This window comes from Schistocerca nitens, chromosome 1, assembly GCF_023898315.1.
Source record: "Schistocerca nitens isolate TAMUIC-IGC-003100 chromosome 1, iqSchNite1.1, whole genome shotgun sequence".
In the NCBI taxonomy this organism is placed as follows: domain Eukaryota; kingdom Metazoa; phylum Arthropoda; class Insecta; order Orthoptera; family Acrididae; genus Schistocerca; species Schistocerca nitens.
The window spans coordinates 898,384,192-898,401,154 of NC_064614.1; the positions used below are offsets into that span (position 1 = coordinate 898,384,192).

General features: G+C 39.9%; 1 protein-coding gene across 1 annotated transcript in view; it reads left to right on the plus strand.

Moving 5' to 3' along the window:
- The first annotated feature begins 7,356 nt into the window (after nucleotides 1-7,356).
- Nucleotides 7,357-16,963, plus strand: part of LOC126211410 (fap1 adhesin) — a 37,101-nt gene continuing 27,494 nt past the window's right edge. Inside the window, exons 1-5 of the mRNA XM_049940003.1 lie at nucleotides 7,357-7,408; nucleotides 11,634-11,843; nucleotides 12,646-12,776; nucleotides 13,440-13,587; nucleotides 14,784-15,077. Coding sequence (XP_049795960.1) covers nucleotides 7,360-7,408; nucleotides 11,634-11,843; nucleotides 12,646-12,776; nucleotides 13,440-13,587; nucleotides 14,784-15,077 — 832 coding nt within the window. The 5' untranslated portion in view covers nucleotides 7,357-7,359. The remainder of the gene's footprint in view (nucleotides 7,409-11,633; nucleotides 11,844-12,645; nucleotides 12,777-13,439; nucleotides 13,588-14,783; nucleotides 15,078-16,963) is intronic.

Below are 16,963 nucleotides of genomic sequence, written 5' to 3' on the forward strand. Positions count from 1 at the left end.
CTAACCTACGCTATGGACAACACACACACGCATGCCTTAGGACTCGAACCATCGACAGGGGAAGCCGCGCGAACAGTGACAAAGCGTCTGAGACCGTGTGGCTACCCCGCGCGGCTGAGGCGAGATCAGACAATTTTACGCAGCGCTCTTGCGCTGATGGCAGGCGCCGCGCCCAACGACTCACCGTGCGTTTGTTTACCGCTATGTCTCCATTTTGCAAGCGCCTATGGCTATCTGCCATCCTCTGGTTTTCCACCAAAAGAAACTCAGCCACAGCTCTCTGCTTGGAACGAATCTCTGTTACAGACGCCATTTTGATGGCTACGTATAGCACCGCCACCTATCGTAACTTCATAAAGCTATAGGGGCTGGATCGGTAATATTCCATTATGTCCCACAACAAATCCGCATTTTTTCAACCGAAATTGGCAGAGAAAAAAAATGCCTTGCATTACTTATTGAACACCGCTCTCCCCATTAGATATAGGGTTCTTAGAGAAATTCATGGACAGAAATGGAGTTTGTCCAACTAGAATAGTAAAAATGAGATTTACAGTTTCTGACAAGTGGATTTCGCTCTATGGTTTTGTTGTAGCCCATAGTGCGGGTTTGCAGTTAGGGCAGCGAACTCGTGTTTGGGAAGAGGCGGTTCATACCCCTGTCCAGCCACCATGATTTACAGTTTTCTGATTTTTTCCCAAATTACTTCTGGCAGACTCCAAATGTTCTTTCGATAAGGCCACGGTCGAATCCTTTCCCCCCACCTGTCCACCCGATCTAGAGCTTCTCGTTTCTTCATTTCCTTGATCCCTCCTCTCCATATATTAAAACTCCGGCATTTTAAAATTATATGAAGTTAGGCGTTGGAACGTGTTGATGACTCCCCACTCATCGATTGAGGAAGTTTCCAACAGTTACCTTCGGTTACCTTCCAGGCAGTAACTAAGTATAATTCATTCCTGTCTTTTACATTTATTAATGTTAACAGCAAAAAAAGTATATTTCGTGAGGACTCATATATTCTTCGAAAGTAAAAGTCAATGAGCGTCGAGAACAACCCATGAATCTCGCATTATAGTTTGCAGTCCGGGAAAACTTTTAGTGGTTATAGTATACTGCCACGATCCTTCCATCTGTTAAGAAGCCTTCAGCGTTCATTTATATAGTGTGGATGGCTGTGACGATTATTTTCTCCATTTCGTGTTTGTATTGTTATAGATGAGTGTGAAAAAAAAAGGAAAGGGTCGAAATCCTCTCTTGATAACAAGGCAGGTATCAGTTCACGAATGCAACAAATGGGAGGATCAGTTTAAACAGTGTCGCATGTCCACAGTTCATAAGACCTTACAGAGTTTCGGGATTTAAATGACGCACAGGGACCGATGATTCGTAATTTTATACCATTATATATTATCCCTTGTCTGCCTCCGTAGCTAAGTGGTCAACTTAACTGTCATGCACAGGACACGGGTTAAATTCTCAGTATTGTCAGAAAATTTTTCTCGGTGGGAGAACTGGAATGGGGTGCCCTCAGCCTCGTAATGCCAGTTGATCAGCTACTTGACTAAGAAACAGCGGTTGGTTCCAAGATCTGGGAAACCGATAACAGCCGCGAGAGTGGTGTGCTGATCCCACGCTCCCGAACCACATACAAATGACACCATAGGCAGAGAACGACATGGCGCCCAGTCGGCACTAATAATCTGTTAGGATCGGGAGCTGGTGTATCTTATTCCCTTGCCTGTCAAATACTACTTCTTCCAACCCCAGGAATCGATCTTGGTAGGTCTGGATCGATCACCTCCATACTGTAGTGCGTTTGCGATCTCCACTTATAGACAGGTTATACCCATATTTATTCCGGAGGAAGGTAATAACAGCTCACCTGCAGTAATTAGATCTGATAATAAGTCCAGGGACGGGACGTTAATTTCAGAACCGTAGGTCGGAAATGTACCATTGTGAAGTTACCAGTCGGCATCCAAACTAACTCGTGTCAGCTAATACCTGTTTTAGTAAATAGCGCAGTTACTATTAAATTAGCTGAAGTTAATGATTTAAGCTGGACAGACAAAGCTAGCCAAATTTTAAATTCCTGTGCCTGGCTGGCTACATCAGATGTGAATTTTCTGTGGTATCTTAAGGTGATGTGTTGTTAATAATGAAAACTAAAGGCCAAAGGCTAGAGCAAAAATGAACTTTTATCTTTCTGTTGCTGAACAAGTGTTTAAGAAGACCTAACCGCTAAGGTCATTAGTCTCCTATCCCCCCCCCCCCCCCCCCAAGGATAGAAGCAGTGTGCCCAATCTTTCTGCATATGCAGTAAATTATTTGAATTCTGTGTGCAAGTGTGAGAAAGTGTCCCAATGTTTGCGTGACGTGTACCTGAAGCGGAACATGGGCAAAGTGATATGTAGGAAACCACCTAAAAACTATATCCAGGCTGGCCGGCACACCGACACCTCGTCGTTATTCCGCCTGGCGGATTCCATCCGAGGCCGGCGTATCTCCGCGTCCCGGAAGCAGTCGCGTTAACACGAGTGGCTACCCGGACGGGTCAACTTTTGTTCTAAAAAGTACATTTATAAGGAACACAAAATACCATATCATAACATAGGAGCAGCTTAGTCGGACTAAAACGCACTGCTAAATACATTTCAGCACGTTTGCGTATTGGATAAACTTCTGTGCACTCGTCGCTGTTTGGCTGCCGATGCCGATGCATTTTCTACCTGTAGTTGTCGCAAAAGTTTTCCTCAGTTCCGCGTTCTCTATCCCGTTCTGACATTATTATCCGATGGTTTTTCTACCCCCTGTATAGGATCACTGACTATATTGAACTTCTATTACTTTTCCATCTCGTAGCGTCTTCTTGAACCGGTGGTTCCAGGGACGCAGGCAGATATATTGGTTGTGCTCATAAGTCGGGCGGACAACACGTGGGCCGCACCTGTCGCGGACAATAACCTAGGCTGGCACATGGGCTGCCGCCTATCGCGGCATTCTATGTAAAGTTGCCCGCCCCCTAGCCTCCGACACTCGTTATGGAAGTACTGACCTCGCCGCGGATACACGCATTCAGAGTCTCTGTGTTCGTTTTTTGCCTCTCTGCAGCAACGTTCGAATCTTGCCTCTCTGCAGCAACGTTCGAATCAATTTTAAATAGGGCACGAGAAACATACACTAACGAGCCAAAACATCATGACCACCTGCGCAAAAGCCTCTTGGTCAATCTTTGGAATGCAATACAGCAGTGATTCTGCAAGACATGGTTCCGGAGGTACGTGGCACCATATGTCTACGCAGAGGTCACATCGATCCCCATAAATTAAAGGCGGCAGTTTGTGAGCGTGGAGCTGGCGCACTATAACATGCCAGACGTGTTCCATCGAGTTCACATCAAGCGAATTTGATGGCCAACGCATCAACGTGATTTCTTTAACATGCTCCTCACACGACTGTAGCGCGATTCTGACCTCGTGACACGGGCAGTTATCCTGATGGAAGATACCACCTCCGTCAGGAAAGACATCAAGCTTGAAGGGCTGCACGTGCTCCGCAATAACGTTCACGTAATCCACAGCTGACGTCGTGCCTTCTATTGCTACAACAAGCTCCATGGAAGCCAAAGTGAATGTCCCCAATAGCAAATTACTGCCCCCAAAGGCCTGTGTCAGTGGCGTGGTGCACGTCCCGAGCATCCATTCTCCTGAAGGACTGAATATCCGGGTACGACCACCGACCTGGTCTAAAAAGAAAAGTGTTCTTCCTACCGGGCGACACGTTTCCATTGATATACAACCCAGTCTCTATGATCCCTCGCCCATTGCAGTCGTAATTCAAGCCATCGTTATGCCATCATGGGAACACTAGGGATCGCCCGCTGCGGAGTCACATATTCAACAATGTGTGCTGATCGGTGTGCCTCAAAACACTTGTGCCTGCACCAACATCTACTCCGTCGTCAGATCAGCAACAGAACGCCGCCTATCCTGCTTTACAGAGCGAGCAATCTACGTCTATATCCTGTGATGTGGCGTGCATGTCCAACACCGTGTCACCTACTCGTCGTTTTAGCGCCCTTCAACCACTTTCGATAGATGCCCACGGCAGTAGCACGCGAACATCCGACCAGTTACGCCGTTTCTGGGACGGTCGTTGGACATTCCCGGGCTGTAACAATGCCAGGTCATAACACTCCGCCCTTTGTCGAACTGTCACTGGATTTCTCCATTCGTTTCTGCTGCCTTTACGATATATACTTCCCTACCGTGTCACGTGACCGCAACGCCACTAGGTGGGCAGTAGTCGTGAGGTTTTAGTTCTGCTGTGTGTACAAATGAAATACGGTGTAAGAAAGATTAGAATTTAATGACTTGTCTACGTTTATATCATTATAGACGACTAGCTCAGTTGCGCTAAGATTAAAAAAACAATTGGCTGTGGCAAGGAAACACAGATGTACTAAGGAACCTAAGAAAACCCCTAACCTCGAAAATCACTCGAAGATCTGATTGCTGTTTGTTCTAACAGAAGCAGTACGAGAAAAATACAAACATAATCCTGGTTATCTCACAGTGAAACGGGGTTGAAGATGAATACTTGCCTCATACATCCACGCCAGTTTAAAATCGCGGAGCCAGTTGCACTGGTGCAATACCTTGCTCAGTTATATCTCTCGTTAAAAGTTTTTAAAAGATCTTACAGACCTCTAAACACTTGTTGAATCACTAAAATTACGTGTCACGTTTGACTTTTACCGTCTAAATTGAAACTAACAGGAAATCACTTGTTTACGAATAATAAGTCTCTCCTTTACCAAATTGAAACAAAACTTTTAGGCCAATACCTAAATTACGCACACTGCACTCAAACTGACCAAGCGACTAGTGCGTTCTTACTCTTGTTTTCACTTAAGTGGAAATAGTAGAGAGCCCAGTGTCCTAGGTATACGCTGTAGTTAGAAGTGCAGGGCAAGCGCAATTAACAGCTGCCAACCGTTTCAAGACGTAAAACAAGATGGTTCAAATGGCTCTAAGGACTATGGGACTTTACATCTGAGGTCATCAGTCCCCTAGACTTGTAACTGTGTAAACCTAACTAACCTAAGGACATCACACACATCCATGCCCGAGGCAGGATTCGAACCTGCGACCGTAGCAGCCGCGTGGTTCCGGACAAGATGGTAAAACCAGCAGTAAGAAAGTTAGATTACCACTAATGATAATGACAACGATTAGCTGTCAGAGTTTGGGAGCGTAGGGACTGTCCAACTCTTTCGCTTGGCAGCAATTGGTGCGAGGGTATGTCAACAAAGGATTTTTAAGTGAGCTTTGATAACAACGTAAAGCAAAGAATCTCTGTCGACAATACTGCGTCGCAACCCCGCAATAATTCGGAATAACGTAAAGCCTGCCACTGTGGAACAGAACGTATAGAAAAGACTCTTCTACCGATCTGGAATACATAAAATCTGTTTTAATAAATAGGATTACGACGAATGTACTCAACAATCGTTCGAAAATACAAACAATCTATTGTTTCCATTGTTTTAAAAACACTGCACAATCATGTAAACACAGTCCTAAACACAATATAGAACTGATAACCGTTAATGTTCCCTCGGACAACTGCACACTTCGGACGTGTGGGTAAACAACCTGTACATGCACCCCACCTTCAACGGGACTCAAACTGCTTTACCAACTGTAATACCAAAATATTCATTTGAAATGCACAGATATCTGATACCAGTAATTTTAACTACGGTTCGGTCCTTATTTTCGGTGCGTTGTCTCAATATTCAAGTGAAATCAGTTATAATTAATGTAAATATTGTTTTTAAGTGTACAATTTTGTGGTAAACATGCTGCATTACCTTTTTGTGTTCACAGCATGTTTTCCATAATCGTAAGCATATAACACGTGTTACTTTTCGTAAATTTACACTGTGGACAGTTCTGGAAAAGTGAGGCGTGTCGTCTGTACGCGATTCTGGAATCCATTCTAATCCTGCTGAAACACGGTACCACACAAATGCCTCACAAACTCCTAAATTCAAATTCCAGATTAAAACACCGTTAAATTTGTCTAAACGCAACTAACGATGGAGGTATCATACACTGATCACAGCATGGAAACAATAAAGCGACTGACTACAAGTGTTTGTGTGTTTCAACGGTCACTATTAATCCGCTCCTAAAATTATTAGATTCAGAGCAAAACATTCTATTTAATAAGTTACTCACTGTTCGTTTCCGAACACCACCTCTTAAATTAGCTAGCCACTGAAATATGTTGACAGTACACAACGTCCGTCATCTGTCTTAGTACGTAAAATATTGTCGGATCTTGATTTCCGACGTGGCATAAAATGCCTGTCATTTCACACGGGATCCAAAGATTTGAAAACGTGTTAGCATCATTTTCTCTGTGTTCATAATTACATGAATTGTTTATGAATATTACACAATCCCCAATGTGGGAATGCCTATTTGATAAAAGTTCTTCGCCGTTAATCAGTTGCGACATGGATGAGTGCATTAAATTTCACTTGCACATGAGGCCAGAATTTAGTATGCGAGGTGTAATAGCACCTTTTATTAAACCGAGTTATCTAAGCTGTGCCTCATTTATTCATGTTAGTGCCACCCGTTTCAAATAATTCAGTGTATTATTAGACGTCATCAAGGTGCAGAAGTGCATCCCGTGACATTACCTTGTACATCAAGATATAGAGAAAACTAATGCAACACCACCACCTTGATACCCTCCGTTCCATTTCGCGGCCCGTTGAAAGCTACATGTCAATAATGAGCTTACCTGTGACGTAGTGAAACGAAGTTTGTCCTATTGCGACAGGAAACAACCACACCTTACGACCTTGAGATATTGTTCCTGACGATGTACACTGACGAAGCATACAGACAAGAACAATAGTTCAGCAGTTTTCACAATAGCATTAGTTGCATCCGACAGCCCACTCTAAACAACTGAATCATTTAGTAAAGGAACATTTAAAAACATGTGAAAGTTTCCTCTTGCGAAAGCTCAATTTCTGAAAGCGCAACGCTGTAATAGTGCGATACGATCATCCAAACATAATAAATCCGTAAAACTGAAAATGTGCAGCAGGTATTAATTGTAGATTAGTTTCTAATATCATTAGAATCCTACATCTTTACAGGCTTATCTCTGATCTAAATTTAAACTTGATTTTTTCCTCACCTCGCTTCTGAAATTTTTGAAATGATGTTCCTTTTGCTCGTTTGAAATGGTTAAACAAAACATCCGCTTAATAATTCCACGTTTCAGCTTCTGTTGTCACGTTTACACTTCTTTGTTTTTATTGCAGCACCCATGCACGACGCTCAACAAGTACAGCATCAACTTGACGAATATTATGGAGGTAAGTCAAAAATTATTGATATACTATACAGCTTAATGTATAGAGATCATTCTCCGGATCCTCTCCCCTCACTTCCACGAACCGAACCGGCAATATCCGCGCCCACAAGAGGATATACTGTATGGTGTGCCTCAGCGTCACTGCACTCATTCACCATCCGCTAGAACAGTTGTGAGGAAGATAAAATTTGGTGCGCAGAAAGGCCATTGTTTTGTGAGGATACTTTTATAGCTTGTAGCGAACTGTGGTGGGAGCTAAAGGTGCGGAAACCGAGAAGGGGCCGCATCGGGATTTGCCTTCCCACAGCGATGAGGCGGCTGCTAACGGATCCACAGGATAATTGTGGGGCTGCGGTTCCCACGGGCGTGTTGCCCCTCTCGCCAGGCGTTGACCTGCCGTGCCGCACCTCTAGCACATTATGCCCTCCGTAGACGTCCCCACACAAAATTGTCCATTCCCTTCTGCCTTTTGGAAGTAAATTACGCAACACACAGCTACAAAAGCAGCTGTGATTCTCATTTTCTTTTAATGTCTGCTTCTGTGATACCACACTTTGGATTTCAGAAGAGTTGCCCAACTGCTGAAACAATTTACAAAAACACTAATCAGATTTGACGAGCATTAGACAACAGAACAGCACCAGTCGATGTTTTCTGATAACTATTTAAATGAGTAAATCTCATTTTGTTAAAAATACTGGGATTTTATGGATTTAATGGTATAGTTAACAAATGGCTTACATCATACTTACGAGAAAGAATGTAATATGTTATACCATATATTTCAATAACTTAGGATTTGCGTTATTATTTCTGATTGGTAGGATATCGTCAATGGAGTTCCAGAAGCTTCAGCATCAGATCGCATTCATTTAATACACATAGAATAAAATTAGTTATTTTTTCAGATCACATGTCCGAAAGAACAGACACCACATATATGATTAAGAGGAGGGCGGCCACTTCAGTGCAGATGCACATTATGTTCTAACTCTTAAGGAAATCAGCGATATGCCTCGAGTAAGGGGCACTACATCAGTAGTGCGTGGATAAGATGAGAATTTGGGTCTGGCGGGAGGTGTGCTATAGTATTCCGTGCAGTTATGATGACCACTGTGTATGGATGGTGCGCTGGTCAGTGCATCTATCTAGGAAGCAGGAGACCAGGGTTCAAATCCCAATTTTTTATTTAAATCAATGCGCGCTGGCAGGTCATGTAATTAATTCCTTTGTGTCTTGATATGTACTTTAATTAATCCCAATAGACACGCAGCAACAGATGAAATTGTGAGTCACACATTTAAGAATTACTGATTAGCTATTGCAGTGGCCGATAGTAATAACATTTTGACTTACCGGTGTATGTCCTGATAGGACGTGAACATTCTTCTAAAATTAATCATGGAAATCAAAGATAGCATAAAGTCAAAGTAATACCAGCATTATTACGATTGAATGATTTGAACCTATTGTCGCCTCTGCTTGTCCAGCCCAAAAACGAAATTGTTTATGAATCGTCCGAATGGTGGTACTACGCCATGCCTTTGTTAATATGAACTGCAAATAACAGCTGCATGTTTTAAAAAATACTTTGCTACGGGTAAAACCTCAGGGAAAAGTTTTGACAACACTTTTGCTGAATGTTTACTGGACAACTTCACTTTTATCGTGTTTTAGTGTACTCATCAAGTACCACAACTTCGATCTTCGATCTACCCGTCAGCCACTTACACACATAGTAAAGGAAAAAAAAAAAATCACGTAAGTTCGTCCTTCAGTTTTTGTGGACTGTGCCAGAGATGCTCGCAGCCACGTGACGTCACCCATGATCACCACCAAGTAACACTGTCGTGACATCAGGGTATGCTAATTGAGACCTCGACTTTGAGCACCCCACCTGCTAGTACTCAGTGGCTCCAGCTCAGAGCTTTCTGGAACGTTTGGCCTCAGGCAGCCGAAGTAATATATCCATCAGAAACTTTTCAGCCCTCCTAAAACGCCCAAGTTCCACTGTTAATGATGTAATTGTGAAGTGGAAATGCAAAGGAACAATTACTGGGAAATCAAGACCAGGCAGATCTCATATACTGATAGACAAGGGCCTTTGGACATTGTGGAAGATAGTTGTAATAAATCACACGAAATCAGCAGGAGGAATCAGTTGTGAGTGTTACCATTAATTCAGTAAGCACAATGACTGTGCATTGTAGTTAAAAAGTCTTCCATCGACATGACCGAGAGAAGTGACAGTAGAAAACTTAGGTGACATATCAAAAATTAAATACATTACTTACTTCACCCTCAACAACTGAGACAAAATTCATTCACTGATCTCCTTTCTTACTGTATTCATGTGAGCTTGTTTGAAACAGAGGCAGTCAAGCACAGGCAGGTCTGGGGTGGGGAGGGGTGGGGAGAGGCTAGGGGGAGCGTAATTCTACCCCACTCCAGCACCACAGGGATTAATGTTGAAAATGCCCAGGTCCTCATAATGCAGCCTCAAAATAAGGTACTTTTTTCATTTTTTCAAACAGCCCCAAATGTCCTAAACATGGCTATTGGTACTGAAAAGTGCTATAAACATTTCAATTAATTGGTAATATACAACTGCTTCAATACCATTGGAATTTTTTTTTCACACTCCCCCTCCACTACCCCCCAAGAGTCCATCTTGGATCTGCCTGTGCTGCCAAGTCATTGTGTATTAGATTTTACACTCCTGTAAACACTGAAGTATGTTCTAAATGAGATTTCAGCTTTTCTTTGTATTCACCGAGAAAATGAACCAGTTTAACAGGATTACATTAATTCAGCTTTAACGTATTAAGTCATCCTTATAGCCACTTAATACTATTGTTCAGATGCGTGCTCAAATGTTATATGCTAGTTATGGTGCATGATTAAGTTGTAGGTCTCCCCAGTTGTATTACATTGTTCGTCTCTTGGAAACTGTGGGCAGCAAATTTGTAACACAGAGTACCCCATTCACACTAGTGCTGTCCTGCTTGGATATCTATTATTTTGCCACTTAGTGGTACAATACACAGCAAGTTCAGTCGCTTACCTTCCCACCAACAGAAAAATGCCTATGTGATCGCTATTATAAGCTGTTAAGGCCATTTTACCTTGAGATGACATATAACTGTATACTACAGGTGTAATTAGTCATTTAGCTTAACAGTGATTATGTTTCCTTAGCACCTGAAATGAAATTATAACTTTTTGTTCTTGTAACCTCATCACGGTCTATGGTCACATGTACTTCTCTGCACTCCAGTCATCTCTCGTATGATATAGCTCATTCAGAGAACATCTCTCTTTGCCTGGCTCATAACTCATAGCGAACATAAACTTAAAAATTTTGTTGAAAATCATGAAAAATCAGCAGCACAATCCAAAATATTGTATAACAAAACACTCGTCAACCCATGTTACTAACCTTGAATGACATCATTAGTTTCACCTTTCTTTCCAGTTTGTGCTGGGTAAGCAGTGCCTTACATTGTGTCTATTGAATACACTTCACTGTTTGACATCTTACTTTAACTTCAAGTTGTGCATGTAATTGTGTAGGCACACACACATGAGATTTGAAGTATAGAATTGAACATTCCGTCTCTTATGCAAAACAAATTAGACACATCACCTCACAACTAATGAATCATAAATTAATATGTCATACATATTTTATTAAATTGGTTAAATGGCTAGGATTGAGCATGTGGTGGCTTATATTGTCATAAATGGAAAATAATGTCACTGAACCCTGCTCTTTCAAGCTGAGTACTGTGAATTCTCTTGCTATCACCTTTGAGTGAGAAACAGTGTTTTTGTGCTGCAAGATAATAGTTGATGAACTGAATTCTTTTATTTCTTTAAATGCATTTCTTTGTCTTTTGACTATCATATGATTTATAAAAATAATTTTTGCTTGCTTGAAAGTATTTAATGGAAAGAAAATGTACAAGTTGCTACAACTTTTTTAATTCACTACCATAGTTCTACGAAGTTGCAGTACATGGTCAGTATAACAGTCAAAGGTTCTTGCAGCAACTAAGTCCCTCAATGTCATGACTACCAGTGAACCCACTGTCACAAAGCCAACAAACAAATCCATATCCAGTTCATTTCACACTTTCCAATGTGATTTCAAAATTTGCTCTACATTCAGGAGGCTTATTTGATGGATCAGTATTATAGTTAAAATTAATTTTGTTTGTTTGCAGGTTCAACAGCAACAGGATGCTATTACAACTTTATACATTATGAAGAGGGTGACCGTATAATGACCAATGAGCCATGTCTAAACTGCACGTGCCATAACCGCATGCTAATGTGCTACCTTCGTGTTTGCCCCTTCAGCAAAGGTATCGGGCAAGACTGCACAGTGGAGCAGAAACCAGACCAGTGCTGTCCAGTGATTACATGTCCTGAAGGTGATTATACCAAATGGATCTTACATAAACATCTTAAAGAAATGTAACTTAGTACAAGAATGCTAACACACTTGCTCTTGAAATCCAAATTTTGTTCCTTAGTTGCAAATTAATATAAAACGATTCTAATAAACTCAGAGAACACATTTAATGAAAAAGAAAACAGAAGAAAATATTCCCAGATTTTTTTGAGAACATCTAAGATATACTGGCCACTTTCATATTATTTGGTATGTGGAACAACTTTCAAAACATTCCTTAACATGTGTCATGGACATGAAACCACAGTAGTAAACACTAACTATCTTGAGCAGTTATAGTAATGCATTGAAACTTTTTTTTTTCAAATGGCTAAAATGCAGCCCACAAATGGAAAAGACTGAATTAACTCATGTATCCTTGTGTGTGTTCACATGTACATTCGTGAATGACATGACTGATAATCCCTTCTTGTTGTTACATGAGTATTTCATACACAAATATGTTAGCTATCATTTGAAATTTTTACTGTCATCATAATTGCTAACTTCCTATTGGTTTATGAGTAATCTAGAAAAATGATTCAACTGTCTCTGAACTACTTCTCATGCCTCTAAATGACTTCTTGCTCCATTTAGTTCATTACCTTTGACATTTTTTCTATGTATTCATTTTGTTCTGAGCAAGCTTCATATATGTAAATTCTACTACACAACCACACAACTAGCAGAATACTTGGCTTGATGGCTTTGCTTTGTGCTTGCCAAAAATTATTAATCTGACTTTTGACTAGACGAAGTGTAATATCTTCCACAATTTGTAGTGCCAGTCCAACTTATAACAAGGTCAACAACCATTACTACTCCACCTGCTCCAACCGGGTCAACAGCTGTTGGACATCCTGATAATTATGGTTGCACAATTGATGAAGTGTTCTACTCCGACGGCACCAAGGTATTTAAATTTTTGCAAGTTTTTAGAACTAGACATATGACTGTAACTGAATATGAGTTTATGAAATATGTATCTCAGGTAAATACTAATAAAGTAATACAGTATATATAAGCCAAGCTGAAAACAAATTGTTTACAGTATTCAGACTGTTGAGTCATGTAAAGTGATTCTAACATCCACATATTAGCAATTGTCCTTAGTGTACAATAAAAGTAGAACACACTAATAATGAGTGTATACACAACACACAAAGTAAATGATAAACACATACAATAAGCATACTTTCTATCCAGCAAAAGCACTTACTTTTACTCACTTACGACATTTCTGAATCAGAGATTCTGTCACTATTAACTACTCAGAAAAAAGGTAATAAATGCTAGAAACTTAGACAATGATGGATACACAAGTAGTACAACTAGGAATACCATGAAGAATTGCATCATGACAACAATTAAGCTTAACACAACAGTTTCAAACACTTTTATTACTACAGGTGCGGTACATCTTTGATAGCTCTTGGGATGCCATTTCTTTCCAATGCATCTTAACAATTCTGGTTTTGGTGAATACACTTTACACTTAAAGTGCCAAGTATCACTTGGAAATTATCATTGTCAAAATTACTCAAACATGTATCTTTTTCTTTTTTTTAATTTTCAGATACCGGGGGACCCCACAAAGCCATGTGAACTCTGCTACTGTATTCGCAACCACACAGCATGTGTCATGCAAGAATGCACACTGCATGTCGAGGGTTGCAGGCCTGTGTATGTTGAGGGTGTCTGCTGTCCTGTGAGATATGACTGTGGTGAGTATTAGTTCCATTACAACCAAGTATGGGGTCATCCATTTTACAACAGCCTATCTGATTATCTATGTCACCCTTTAAAACACATCAAAACTTACTCCAAGTTCTTCCCAATAAACAAATTATGGAACACTAATGATAATAATCCCAATACTATGCTGGTGGTATGGTGATTTATCACAGATTAAAAATGCCCATAGTAGTTTTAATTGACTTTATCCACATATTTGTTCTAAAAATTCATTCATATTTGCACCACCATTGCATGTTTGTATCCCTGTTTCAGTTTTAGTTCAGTTAATAGAGATAATTTTGGAGTAGTATCAATCTCTTATAAACGTCTTGATTACAAAGTGCTTTATTCTTAAACGTATTTCCACACTTCATTTATGATGACACAGCAGGCATAACAGCACTGTAAATAACGTTATGATTCTCACATTTAATCTTGTGACCATTAAAATCCTATATATTTGTAACAAAATTTTTGTCACATGCCACACAATATCTGGAAAAATAATTAAAAGGTTTAAATGTAAAAACGTATACAGTGTTAGTATTGCGTGGCATGAACTGTGTATTGACTAGGCTTCATTACACTCAAAGCTACACAAGATAAAATAACTATGTGAGCCTCACAAACAGAAAGGCAAATACAGCTTGCAAATCATGTGAAGGCTTCTGCACATGTATATCCTCTCACCAAAGAAGTGTAGTTCAATCTTGAGTGTAGCTTCTGTCAGAGTTTCTTATGTTTGAAGGTATTGAGAAATATTCAAAGATTTTTAGAGTCTGTGATGATCAGTTTTGATTAACATGAGCACATTTCAGCAATGCTTGGCAAGATCCCCATATATAACATAAAGGACTACATATGAAATTTGTAGATTATGCTTTTATGGCAGGGTCTATTACAGTCCCACATATAAATTTAGTGAAGAGGCCACAGCTATTAATTTAAGGACACTGGGGCTCATGGTGAAGCTTTCTGATGAGTCACCCAGAAGAAATGGAGTAGATGACTGGTGTAAGTAAAATACTTGGTATTCAGTAACCTCTGAAGAGCCAAAGCAATGGCTTGCATAATGTAAAAGCTGATTCAGTTGATGAAAATTAAAAAAATGTAATAGGAAGGTAAAGTCTGTCACATTTTATCATATTTTAGAAGTTTATACGTGCAAACATTTATCTTACAGATTACCAGGAGTACACGACATCTGCACCGCTACTGGAAACAACATTGCGGCCAACTCCAGGCTTGCTGTTCACAACAACAATGGCTGGCCCACTTGATTGTCGCTATGGAGAAGAGACCTATGCTGATGGTGCACTCATTGAAACAGAAGAACCTTGCCAACACTGTTATTGCATGCGTGGAGACATTGTTTGTGCAGTCCAAGAATGTGGCACACCACTTGAGAGAGAAGCTGGAAACTGTACTGCTTTACCTCCACAACCTGGACAGTGCTGCCCCCAACAGTATCAGTGTGGTAAGCATGTTAAAAAATTGAATGGAAACATTTCAGATTCCGTTTAGTAAAGAGACAGTTCCATTAAATAAAGGAAACAAACTAGATTTGCAGACTTCTCCGTGATTAATGTGTGTCAAACAAACATGAAATACATTGAAATATTGTATACAAAACACAACATACCCTTGCAATCAGAGATCTATTGTGAAAAGGTATCAAATGTCTAGTACACTACCTATTTTTGAACTTTCTCTTTGAACACTAATATTTCAATACTATGGACACAAAACGGTCATTCATTCTACCAGAGGAGCATAACTTATCCAGACTATGGTAATAGCAGAATACATGATTTTCCATGGTCAGTGAAATGATTTTCAACTGAAAATAAATGTAAAATACAAATGTTAACACATCTGCATTTGGATGGACCACAGCCAAAAGGCAATGACCACTTGACATATTGCTTCCTTCAGTTGTGCAATAGCTTAAAGATGGCATGCATTTTTAACTCAGGTCTTAAAGTATCCTCAAAGAACAAAGCCACACAGGGATAAACAGTACATCAGGAAGGCCGACAAATGTCTCCACACATAGATATCACATGATGCGACATTATCAATAATGTCGCCCATATAGGTGAAACTGTCTCTATTTTCAGTACTAAGGGTGATTGATGAGTTCTCCATTCGTTTTGCTTACCAATTACCACTTCATTTCATTATAGCTGTTGCATCTAACATCAACAGTCTTGACACTCATGTCTATGGGTACCTCTGCAATTCTTTCCTTTCACTGTTCCTAGAACCATAGTTTTCTTCAGTGACTCTTTTCATAATATGTGCCTAATTATTCTACCTCTTCAGTTGGTTGTGTACTTTACCAGGCCTTTTCTTTCTCATTAAGTCACTGCAGGGCAAATTCATTTCTTACCTGATCAAACTACCTAATGTCCCACACTTCCTGTAACACAACATTTGCTAGGCTTCACCCTGTTGTCCATCCACACAAAGCAATGTTCCATACATAGCTTTTCATTAACCTTTCTCATCTCATGTTTCATATTTTTTGTTCTAGCAGATATTTGTCTTTTAGAAAGTCCTCTTGCCTTGAGCAGTCAGCACTGCTATATACTTTGTGATATCCCTTCTTTATTTACTCCATTTTTCAAGACTGTGAACTCAAGCATTTCTGTAAGACTCTCTTGTCCAATATTTAGATATCCAGCATGCCCACCCACTGTATGCACCACTAACTTTGTTTCGATTTTGTTTATGTGCGTATTATAGTCATCATTAGCAAAAGTTCCACTCCATTACATACTCAACTCAATTGCTGTTCACTTTCTATGACTACTAGTGATGGTGACAAACATCTGGTTTTAACAACAGATTGGCTAGTCGACTGTTTTTTGTTCATTCATATACATTATTTTTTTCACTTGAATCAAACAACTGAATGAAACTAGCCTCCTCAGTCATATCAGCTACATGAAAGTTTCCACTCAGACTCAATGTTTGAGTGTTTCACTTAATATGAGACAACTGCCAGATAACAATTACCTGATACAAGTCTGTGACAGTAATGGCAGTTATATGAATGTTTTCACCCATTCTCCATGTTTGAGTGATTTCATTTACACACTTTTTCAGCCTTGTTTGGTTATAGATGAGCCATGACAAGGGATGCCATCTTTTTAGAGAGCAATAACATATTTCAGTGAGAGGTGAATAAAAATCTCAGTTCAAAGAATGAAGTATTTTCACAATTTATGTATTTGTTCACTTCAATACAAATTGTTCATGCTTCTGGCACTAAAAATATGTATTTTTATTGTTTTAAAAAAGTTAATAACTGATGCTGCACTATAAATTTATGTTTGTATAAATGAACAATTACTTTTT